At 42.6% G+C, this 12,140-nt stretch overlaps 1 protein-coding gene across 1 annotated transcript in view; it reads right to left on the reverse strand.

The window, feature by feature from the left end:
• FGD5 (FYVE, RhoGEF and PH domain containing 5) overlaps window positions 1-12,140 on the reverse strand; it is a 100,563-nt gene that overhangs the window by 52,670 nt on the left and 35,753 nt on the right. Inside the window, exons 3-5 of the mRNA XM_040568382.1 lie at window positions 11,672-11,801; window positions 1,958-2,016; window positions 1,819-1,849 (exon numbers count right to left, since the gene is read on the reverse strand). Of these exons, the coding sequence (XP_040424316.1) occupies window positions 1,819-1,849; window positions 1,958-2,016; window positions 11,672-11,801 (220 nt within the window). The remainder of the gene's footprint in view (window positions 1-1,818; window positions 1,850-1,957; window positions 2,017-11,671; window positions 11,802-12,140) is intronic.

Consider the following 12,140-nt stretch of genomic DNA (forward strand, 5'->3'; position numbering starts at 1 on the left):
CTGATGTGATTATTCCTAATGCTATTCAAATATGCAGAAAGGAGTAATTAGTTCATTGTAACCACTATGATAGTATTGGGAAGCCTCAGGTAGGCAATATCATCTCTGTAGTCTGAGGGACTTACTTGTTGTAGAATTGGTAGTGGTTTCTCAAGATGCCCTGAATATGACATTGGGCAACAGGTGAACATGAAGATCCAACAGTTGGTGGGCTGGGAAAGATAATGTTGCTGTGACTGTGGCCTTCTAGACTGATTGTGATTGCAGGAAAGAAACCTGCAAGTTATTTGTGAATGCCACTACAGCAGGTACACCAGCCGACAGCAGCAGAGATGGGGTATGCTAGGGATATAGGCACCTGATAAAAACACAGAAATTAAACCCTGACCCCATTCCTATAAAGATTTTTGATCTATTCTAAACTGTGGAGTGTGAAAACATTTGTCTCTTCTACCTCAGTCTCTAACCAAGGTGCCATTCATATATCCTCACAACTGAAAAAGCCAACTCATAGAAACAATCAAATCTTATCTTTCTTGGTGACTCTGCTGGAAAAAGCCTCCAGTAGCTTCTAAAGGAATGTATGCATTTGGTGATGAGGGAGGAAGGATACTTTTCCACTGCAGAAAAAAATCATTAACCAAAACAGTGCACCCAAAATCTCATTCTGAAAAAGATAGTGATCTTTTTGAACTTTCTAACTTGAGATGATGGGAACTGGGACAGGGAAACTGACATTTCACAACCCCTGAGTGGCTCTGCAAACCACTGCATTCATTCAATGTTTATTTTAGGCCCATCTAAAATTTTAATTTGAAAATTTTAACTCCTCTTCTGGTTCTCTAACTTTAATACCCAAGGAAATTATGCAGAACACTGGTAAGATCCCTCTATTGGAGTGGGATTGGCAGGCATGGCAACAAAATCCCAGCAAAAGAGGATTCAGTGGAGCATTCTGGACTATATATACAAGACTGTAACATCTATAAAACCCAAACAAGTGCTTCCAAATAAACATGATGATCAGCTGAAATAGAAGAACTTTCTCATTATAACACAGCTGTTACCAGTATCTTTTCCCTGATACATTAACCAGCTAATCCAAACCTAATAATTAAGCATCATAAAAGCAGAGACTATTTCCCTCATGCCTTATAACTGTAATTCCAGGACTGACAGGCCAGGCTCTGGGTAATGCTTATTATTTTCTGTAATAAACATTTCTGCTTAGAAAGTGGATGAGTTCCCCAACAGGAGAGCAGAGAGTAGTCAAATTTTTGGGGCAAGCCAAGAAAACTCTTTGGTTTTATTCCCTCATATCTTTGAGCCAACATCGGAGTGCTGCAGCAGATAAAATTAGCATTCAAGCAGACTTTTCCTTAACTAACCTATGTGCCGTAATTTTTATGAGGATTCTTTTTATTAGGGATTACCAATAGCTTGGAGTCCATCCAGCTGGAGGGGAACAGTAGGCACTTGCATCCATAAACGTTTCTAAATTAAAAATTTCTAGGGTTTACCCGTTTATCACCACCTCCTTCTCAGAACTAGGCTTACTCGGCATATTACACCAGTCTCAGAGCCCCAGTAAGTGCTGTTGGCCAATGCTTTTCCACATGAATGAGAAATGCTAGACTTTGGAATCCACAGCAAGAGCACATCAGTGGCGAACATATTCCTTTACAATGCTTCAAAAAGCATTGCTCCACAGTAAGCCATTCTTCCTCAGATTCACTTCTGTCCCTTCAATGCTTTTATGTCTCCTAAATTGCAGCTAAGGCAGCAATTAGATTTCAGTGATTAAAATGATTTACTTACCATACATGACTGCTGGAGCATCTCCACATATCTGGGGAAAGAAACAAACTTTATTCATTGCCATTGCTGAATAAATAAGGGTAGATTGCACGGTTTCAGTTTTAGGAGAGCAACAGACAGGTTGTAACAATAAACTCACACTTTTTCTGAAGACATCAGCTCCTGGGCAATGAGGTAAGCACTGGACTGGCCTTCCTTCTGTCAACAGCAAAACCCAGAAACAATTAAGAGATGTCTCACACCAAGAAGGAAAACAGTATTAGAGAGCACTTTGAACTGACATATTCCTTCAGAAAAGATAGGGACCAGGTTTTTATTCTTTGCTGTTCAGCATTTGGCTTCCTGGAGTCCTTTCCATGACAGGAAAGGACTCCAGGACATATTTGTGTAATTCAAGTACTAATGGCATAGTACAACATAATAGCTGATAAGGTTTAAAAAACTGTGTTCTTATGGAAGAAAAAGAGAAAATTTCTGTTGATTTTTACAAGTCCAAAATTTGTCAGAGATGCAGAAAATGTTTAGCTTTGAGTAAGCTAGCTTCATGGCTGTAAAGGCTCTTAACACGTTTACTACTCTCAATCAAATGGAAATGGGAATTTGTTATCAAAATGCTCATATTCCAAAGTATTCTGACTGCTGTGAGACCTGTGGAAGCAAACAAGGCAAATGACTTTATCACTTACTAAACAAAATGTCTAAATTAAATGGTCATAAGCGTCTCCAGAAAGTAAACAGTTCATTACTCCTGCAGACAACATTGTTTGAAATCTCAGTGACATCTACAGAACTGGCAGACACCTCATTAGACATAGAAATCTGTGAAAGAAGCAAAGTGTATAGCTCTAAAGTGCAAGTGGCTAATAAGGGTATTTTGGTCCTATGTCATGACTCACTCTTATGATAAGAAATGAACAAAGTGTGGAAATATTTACTGACAGGAATCTACTATGGAAAGTTGGACTTACGTAGCAGTGGTGAAGTAGGGAACTAGAACAGTCTAGCAGTAGTAAAGAAAAGCAGCCTTCATTGATCTAAAGTGGGCTCGGGGGAAATGTGTTCAGCAGAAAGAGTTAGTGACATTGTGTGCCAGACCAGCTGTTCTGGAAACCCATTGCTTACAGATCCTGCTTCTGAAAGCCTACTCAGGAGAGACTGGGACTTGCTGAGATGTGATGCAGTCCCTTGGTGCAACAGGTGGGAAGTTGGTGTTTACACCTTCTCCACCAATTCTGCATGAGGGGGCTGCTAAGTGTCAGGAAACAAACACGAAGCTTAATTGAGACCCCTTGTAAAAGTATAAATGTTGACATCTCAAATCAGGCTTGACAGATCAATAAACAGTTAAGTACTCACATTGTAACAACAAATTTAAGCAGTAAAAAATGTCTAAGCCAGTGGAAGGTAAATACAGACTTTCTCCTCTCTGTCCCTTTTCCCTATCAGCACTCCCTTGGGATGCAGGTGTCCTGGCACAAGTGAAAATGCAGTGTCTAAGTTGTTTGATGTCCCATTCCATTCTCTTCCCCTCCCAAAGTTGCTTGTTCATTTTGCCTGCAGTAAGCTGAAAACAACGTGGGGAAGAATTAATCATCTTCTGAAATGCTGGAAGCTTAAGTTCGGCCATGTGGACACTTGGAGCATAAAAACCTCACTTGCAAGGTCAAATGAAACATAATCAAAGCAACTTCACTGCCAAACATCCATAAATTAACAGAGGCATATGTGATGAAACAGAAGTTATATTTTTAAGATTCTTCTACTTTTAATAACTTGAGGTATTCTTTACAAAAGCAAGGAATTAAATGATACTCAACACCAACAAGTGAATTCAGTACTGCCTATTCCAGAGGAACCAAGGGCCAGTCAAAGTATGCTGCAAATAAATGTTATTATTGACTGCACACAGGGGCAAAGAAAATGCTTCTGTTTCTATAAGGAGACTAAGGACCCCTGGCTTCCTGCTCCATGGGCTTATACTCTGGAGGTGATGGACCCCAAGGATGATTATGATCTGATCAAGGTGAATATGAAGGAAAAGGTCTCCAAACCCTGATGATGATGGGTTAGACGAATGACGCTTCATATACAGAAAATGAACACAGTGCCACAGTAACCACAGCCAGGTTCTTTTCAGTGGTGCCCGGTGCCAGGACAAGGGGCAGTGGGCACAGCCTGGAGCACCAGAGGCTCCACTTGAGCACCAAGAGGCACCGCTGGGCTGGCTGGGTGCCAGAGCCCTGGCACGGGCTGCCCAGAGGCTGCGGGGTCTCCTCCTTGGGGGTCTGAAGTAGCCGCCTGGGTGTGGGCCTGGGCACCTTGCTTGTGGTAGCCATGGTAGGGGAGGGGGGGACCACAGGGACCCAGAGGTCCCTGCCCACCTCTGCCAGTCTGTAAGCTTCTTTTTGCATCTTTAGCTTACTGCCATGTACTTCTACTGGGAGACAGCTGAAGATTGCAAGAGACAAAGGAAATAGAGAATGAACAGCTCATTAATCTCAGATGACTGACGCATCTCTCCTTTAGCACCAGGAGTCTAAGTATATATCCCCTAGTGCTTTGTTCCTTCTGCCTGATAAGGGCCAAAGAACATTCTTTGAATCACTTTTTTTGGAGAACTACACTACATTTTAATAAAATGCATTAGGAACATCTGTTTTTTCCATAGTTTCACTTTTCTGCTTAAGGCTACACTGTCAGCAAATATTTCATTGCCCATTTCCCCCTGGCTCCAGTTTGTGAACACCTCTCAAAGATCACAGTGTGCCCCTCCTGGTTGTCCCCACTGCTGGAGGAACACACCAGAAGCACTGAGTTTTCTCTCCTCTCTCACTTCCTCTACACAGGTAGAGCACAGCAAATGAAGGGAGAGTGTCTGTCTGGGTCACCTAGACTGATGCTGGCTGCCCAGCGCATCCTCTGTGGACAAGCCTGGCTCCACACTGCCAAGACACGGAGTCCATTTCCCCAGCAATCCAGGCTGTCTCTCCATTTGCACACAAACATTGTTGAACTCCGTAATTCCTCTTGTGATTAATATGTCTTAGCCAAGAGACAAAACACGGGGACCCCAGTGTCACATGACCTGTCTAGGGCAAGTTGGAGACAGTGTCTCTAGGCGTTGCCTGTCTTGTGTTAGTTAATTGCTGTTTGTTTAACCAGGAAATGAACTCTGAGATTGACGACAGTGTCCAGAGACAGACTTCTGGGAACAGGGAATAGAGGGGGTGCAGATCCCTCAACCATAAGGTTTCTAAAACAAAATCCAAGTGATTATTATAACACAGCCACACTGCCACCTTTTCGGTAATCTTTTCTCCCCGCAGTGTGGGACCTTTCCAGTTCCCACTTGAGAGGCTGCGCTCCAGGCCCTGCTGAGAGCCTCTACTTAGCAGAGAGAGGCCAGAAGGCCATCTGGAAACCCTGGCAATCTGCCACATTGAGTCTTCTTGTCTCATAGCTTCATCACCTCATCCTCCCCATTCTCTCTACTCTGAAAAACAGGCTGGTGCTAGGAAGGTTGCAAATACAAAAGCACTTAAACCAAGTTAGGAGCTTGTACAGCTGCTACAGCTCAGCTGATCAGTGTAACTTGCTAGACAAAGGTGGTACTGTGCAATTATCTCTCCAAAGGGTACTGAACTAAGCCCAACAGCCCTCCAAAAGGTTATCAAGTTTACTGATGGAAAACTAGAGTTATCTAGTGGGGTACTAGAGGTATCTTGTGACTTGATCAGAGTTTCTCCTCCAAAAGCCAGAGTATCCCAATGTATAATGAAGCATGCCATCAGAAATCTTTTCCTTAGAACAATAGCATAAAAACCTAAAAGCTTTTAGGTCTTAACATAGCACACATGTGAGCACAGCTGAAGTTAATTATTAGTCTTAGGCAGTTTGAACTGAACAACTTTAGGTTTCATGTCCCTTTTGTGCCTCCTGACAGAAAAAAACGTTTGGGTTGAGAAGGGGCAAGCAGTGAACAGTATGCCTGTGAATGATGGCTAATTGCCCATGCAGAGCCTACTGATGTGGCACATCACCTTCCCTTCTCTGTGTCATAGGCATCCCATTACTGTAGGGATGATGTCTCCCCACGGAGTCATTTATACACTCTGGCTTTGCTCTGGGCAATGCCAAGGCATTTGACCTGGACCCTCAACAGCCATGCTTTGATGAGATGGTACTGCAGTGCCTGTGCCAGTCACTGCTCTCTGAGCCCAGTGCCCACACACAGTTGAGCTGGCCTAGCTGTTTGCAGAACCATGATGAGAACCAGATTGGCGTTCTGATCCAGCTTAAATATCGTGGGGCTGAGGGAAAATCTGCCTCCATGGGGCTAAAACAGGGTTATATGGCTTAAGTGCAGCACAGGCAAATCAAAGAACTGTTCACTAGAGCTGAAGCATTAGTACTGCACAAGCCATTTGAGTACTCAGGAAGAAACCCTTCGCATTTGAAAAGCAGGGTAACTAGCTAAGACACCAAATCAGCAGCTCCATTTCCATGTTTACTGCTGCCTTACCATGCTGACATGGACAAACTACATCCCTTTGTCCATTTTCCCATCTGTGTGTCTTATTTTGCAGACCCCTCAGGGTAGGTGTGTTGTAGCGTTGTGCTGGATGGTACCCAGCACAACAGTGCTACTGTTGCTATCAGAGGCTTAGAGCAGTTTGCAAGCTTCAGCCTCTGAGCTGAGTGACTTCATAATGCCCCTTTTGTAATTATTATGAACTATCTAGTAGTTCACAATGATGTCACAGTGGTGCCAACAGTAAACTGAGGCACTACGAGAACAAGTGGCTTTTTCAAGCTGGGTCTGTGAATCAGTGAGAGGAAATGCAGTCCACATCTTTTGCCTCCCAGGCCCCTTCCTTGAAGAGCTAGATTGCAGCTCCCCTGGGGAAACTGTGTAATGATATAAATCAAGAGTTGTCCCCTGAAAGGCGTCTGAATTAGGTGCTTCCTCAAGGCACACAAATCTGTCACTCCCAACTCCAGCATATGTTTGGGTTGTGTACGTGAAGGTTAAAGGTTTGCAAAACAGAATGATTAATGGAGCCTGGAAACCAAGCCCACCCAGTGGAAATGCATAAGGAGCAGCAAAGGCAGTTGTGCATACAGCTGCCACTAGACAGTAGCTGCCCTGCTTGCTGTGAGACCTTTGTGGCTGAGCTCAGTGTTCCCTCATTGTGTGTGGCACAGATGCCCTCCACGTGCCATGCTGGGTTGCGGCCCCCCTTTTTGGACACTGCCTTTTGTTTCAGTACCTGGGAGTAGCGTGGAGCCTACCTCTAGGGCTGCCCTTTCACAAGCACAGTGCTAAGGATCATTTCTGTACGGAGTTCTCCTTCGTGCCACCCCCAGCACAGCACCATGTAATTGTAACGAGCACCCCTCTGGTCTCGCTGGGATTCAGTATGAAAAAACTAAGTCTTAAATGACTAGCCAAAATGCTTTGAGTTTTCATTGCCATAAAATCCAGCCACGTCTGGTACGAATTCATTTTCTTTCATGTCATTTTATTCTGGTTATGTGTTATCTACCTCACTAGAGATTTTCCCATTTTGCCAGCAGGGTAAGAGAAGATCACATCTCTCATATCCTGGCTGTGTACAGTTCCTTGTAACATATTGCTGGTTTTAGGGTGAAACTAGACAGTATTTGCATACATGTTGGTTTACTTTTCGATTTCCCATAGAGTTAACTCGCACACATATCTGTATTCTAGGTGAGAGAACTGTCATTTATGCTCCAGCTATGGCTTTATTACTCGTCTTAGGATTTGTATTAATTTATTTCCTGAGTACTCGATAGACTATAATTTTTAAAGGTATTCACACAGATTAATCAAATTCTTTTCTTATTATTCTTCTGAGGATCCCTTCAGTTCTTCAGGTCAAACTCCCTGCTCTGTTTATAGACAGGTTTAAGAGAACATTTGTAATTGTTCCATTCCCTAGTGTTTTAACGTAGGGTTTGCTCTACGTCATTCCTAAATACAACAGAGTTCTTAAAATAGCTTATGCTGCTACAATATTCCTAGCATTCTCTGTTTACCCAGCCATTGCCTTCTCCTTCCAAAGGAACCCTGTAAAGAAATACTTAGACTCTTATCACAGTGGTGGAAATTGTTGATCTCAGTCTAAATGCCTTCCATTCACTACTGGGGTCATTTTTAAGCCCATCACTTTGTTCAATCCACACCCCTTAGCATACATGTGACAGTCTGGGTCAAACAGCGTGATGGAAATAGCTCTTGAAGCTGAGTCCAAGGCAACATGTTCTGGTGTTGCTACAGGAACATGGCTCTTCTACAAGACACTCAAGAAAATAATTCTTAAACTGGCAGCCCCTTTCCAAGCTCAGTTTGGATTTGCTCTCTAGTCAAATCTGAACAGTTAAGCTCAGGATTCATCTGGTTTTTAGCAAAAAAAAAAAAAAAAAAAAAAAAAAAGCTTGAATCCAGCTCAATGGTAACATGAAAAATCTGGGGTTCTACAACCTGGACTTTGAGCATTTGTCTAGTGAGAGAAGGTTCAGAGGTGGGAGATGTAGGGAAGGTCATTATTTTATTTGATATAAGTGGTTTGTTCTTAACTGGAATCCTTAATTCCATTTTTTTTTCTCTGTGTGCACCTCAAATGCCATCATATAACCTTGAGAGCCCAATACAGAACAGTCATGTGTCACCTTCTGATAAATTGTAAGGAATTTAATTAAATGAGCATATATAAAAGACAAATGAATGAGGAATGGCCCAGGAGCTCTTGCAAATTAGCTTAGCAGGAGGAAAAAAAGTGTGAAGCTCCATCTGTAATGTAAGTGAAGGTAATCACTTTTTATAATACAGCCATATAGAATCATAAAGGTTAAGAATACTTAGAGCATTCCCTGCCTGGGAGTTCTCTAGGTTGTAGAGCCAGTAGAATGAAGAGAGAAGGAAATAACGTGCTCATTTAACCAGAAAGAGTGAATTTTCACTGTCAGTCTTACATAGAAGAATCAAAACTACCACGTGATTTCTGATGACAAATGCTCCGCTTCACAGGGTCTGCGGTACACCTAGTGGAATAAAGGCAAAATCTGGAACCCCACCTCCTGTTCTACATTTTTACACCTGCCTCATTCCAAAAAGGCTTTTTAGTAGTGAAATTTCTTGTAACACAATAGAGATGAAAGCCCCTCTTTGCTTTTTAAAATAAAGTTGATAATGTCAAAAGTACCTCAACATATACTATTGGCTATGATTCAAATTGTTTACAGAACAGGGGTTCCAGCAGGCCCTAAAAATTTTTCCACACTCATGTGAGTCTGGTCCCCAGGAGGGCAGGGATTCAAAGAAGCCCAGCTGTTGAAACAATTCCAGGAAAAGTGTGTACAAAGCTGATTTTTAAAATTATTTTTACTTTAAAAAATGAGCCTTAGAAAGAAACATTACAGGAAAAAAATCTGCTGCAAACTTGATATCTTGCAATTCTCTGCCAAGAAGGCTAGGAGAAAGCAAGTGAGAAAAAAAATGAAACACTATGCTTTCATTTTCATACAGATGAAGTGAAAGGCAATAAGTAGAATCTAGCTCAATGCAAATGCAAATCATACATCTGGACACGGGTAGGAGATTTGATCATCTGGGTTGTTTCAGGTCTTTATTTAAACTAAGTTTCCCTAAGGAGGGGAAAACCAGAAATCAAACCAACAAACCCCAGAGGGTTCTTTTTTGTGTGTGCATATGTTTTTTTTTCTAAATCCAAATTCAGCTCCTAGTAGGCCAGCCCAAAACAGTTGTTTTAACAGAATTAACTCATTTCCAAATCCATGGTACTATTTTTGGCATCTAGACCAACATGTTTTTGCCAGTTCTTCCCAAGTGACAGTGCTTCTGAACTCTTTCATGTTTTACAGCCACTCTGTGTTGTCCTGAGGATTTTGCTCCAAGTGATACATCACTTCACTGGGGAGCTGGACAACTTCTTTGCCCTTTGTCATTGCCGAGTCAGGCTTTGACAGGGAAGCTAATGTTCCCTTGGCACCCAAAAGATTTGCGTGCAAAGACAACAAAAGGAGGCAGGAGCAGTAGGGTAGAAAACAGTCCTCTGTCTGTAACTTGTAAAGATACCAGCGCTTTCTGAGGCAAGAGCTGTGAACGGATGGAATTTATCCCATTTACTCTTAATTACGGTGAACTGGAAGCCCTTATTTCTGACAGAGAATCTTCAATGAGGGCTGTGGGGGACATTGGAAGATTCCCATACCGTTACTGTTCTGCTACTAGCATGGGAGAAAGAGTACAGTTAAATATATTGCATTCTTCATTTCAGGACCCTGCACTGACTGTTTTCCCTATCAAATTGGCCCTTTCACGGGCATCTTTCGGTTATTGCTTCACACAGCCTGCAGTAGCAGCACTGAAGCTGTTAGATGGTGGAGAGTTCTGATGTTAGAACTCTGGCTGCCCAGATCAGGTGTCTCCTGTTAAGAGCCTGGGTCCTGGGGACAGCTGGGACATGCAGGGTTTGACAGAATGGTTCCCAGGACCCCCTTAGTCTGTCCAAAGTGAAGCCTGCAGTGTCTTTGGCCCTCGTGAGGCTACAAGAATAAAGAAGCTCAAAGGTCTCCCTGTGTCAATTCCAGATCTTTTCTTGGACCTGCATACAAGCACAGGCCCCTGACTTGGCATATTAAACAAAGGGCTTAGCCTAGAATGAAATTGCTGCTGCTCCAACCTCCTTTTACAGTCTGTAGCTAGAGCCCAGTGACTGCAGGAGGGCTAATCCTCCTACAGCTACAATTAAACCTGGCAAAAAAGGTTATGTGTACCCTTCCGGCCTGTTTCTTGTCAGGCTAAATAGCCACATGCTCTAATTCATCAGCCAGCTTGGAAATAACAGCCAGTATTCAGATGTGGCTGTTCTAAGACAGCTCCCTAGGAGCTTGTAGAAGCCAGGTCTTCTGCGTGCCGTGATCCTTGCTGACAATCAGCCTGGGAAACCAAGTCTGATCAAACAAACAGTCCTGTGCTGATGTTTTCTATCAGACATGTGTAGAGATTTGGTTTGTATTAGCCCTAAGAGCTAAAGGGATACCTCCAGACAGACTCTAAAGCACATGCTTGCTCTGTAAGTGCTGCCTTCTGCTGTGACAGCTAAAAAGTGTGGTTACCCCAGCACAACAAAAAATAAAAAGGCATGAAATGCAGTAAGGGAAATAAAAATGCAATTTCCTAATATCTTCAGTAAAAACCTAGAAAAATGTCAATAAAATTGTTTTTAGCAGCCTTAAATTTCCTTCCAAGTGCTTGGTGATTATACGCATTTCCCATTTGGACTTGAGGCACAATTTTCTTGTCAATTCTCCACAGGCATCACAACTAAATGCTGAGAAACATGATGGGCTTAGGTAACACACTAGTGTATGCTCTGTAAATGCTCATGGTTTGCTAGCTAACTAGTAGAACTAGAAGGGAAAATATTTTTCATGTAACAGGAATTGTCACAACTCTAAGGGCTTTTCCCTTTCCAAAACAGTGTGAAAACAAGCAGCCAAAAAAAATCATACATACAAGAGGAAAAAAAAGATTAGATTGCTTGTGACCATTTCATTTGTTTCAAGTCAACAAAGAGCTCAAACCACAATCTGTTCCAATAGCGTGTTTGTCATTGTTTTATTCAGTGTAGCTTTAAAATTCTCAAGACTGCATCCAGATCCTTCTCATGAGTGAGAAGTTTTTCATGACATTCATGTCAAGCCTTTCCTATTGGCTATATTGCCTCCACCATCCATCTTAGAACAGCAGTTCCTTGGCTCTGCCACATGCTACAGGGGTAAACTGTTGCTAGTGCAGCTCTTTTACCTTGTTGATGAGGCTGGGATCACCCTGGCTGCTTTCCTCGTCTTCTGAACTCTTTTGTTCCTCATCTGATGTGATGACCTCCACGGGTATCACAGAGACCGGGCACACCTTGTAAGGCTCAGTGTAGGCACTGTAGAGAAAGAACAGACCAGCTCATCGGCAGTATTCCCAGACACCTGCTGTTGCTCAGACACAGCAAATCCACACATTGCACAGCTCTAAACACTCAGGGGACCGGGTGTCCCTGCAGACCCTCTAGGCTTGGAAGCAAGATTTCTCAAGCTTTGTGTTTTGTTGCCAAGTTAAACAGCAACCATTTAGACAAGTAGAAGAATCTGAATGGAGCAGTGGGAAATTAAGTGAACTCATTCAAGCTTCCCTATAGGATCAGTTTTCTGGCTCAGTTTGGAACAAAAAGTTTGACTGGGTGCATACATAGTTGCAACTAGAACTTGTTTGTTCTTCCTGA

Source organism: Cygnus olor, chromosome 10 (assembly GCF_009769625.2).
Source record: "Cygnus olor isolate bCygOlo1 chromosome 10, bCygOlo1.pri.v2, whole genome shotgun sequence".
In the NCBI taxonomy this organism is placed as follows: Eukaryota; Metazoa; Chordata; class Aves; order Anseriformes; family Anatidae; genus Cygnus; species Cygnus olor.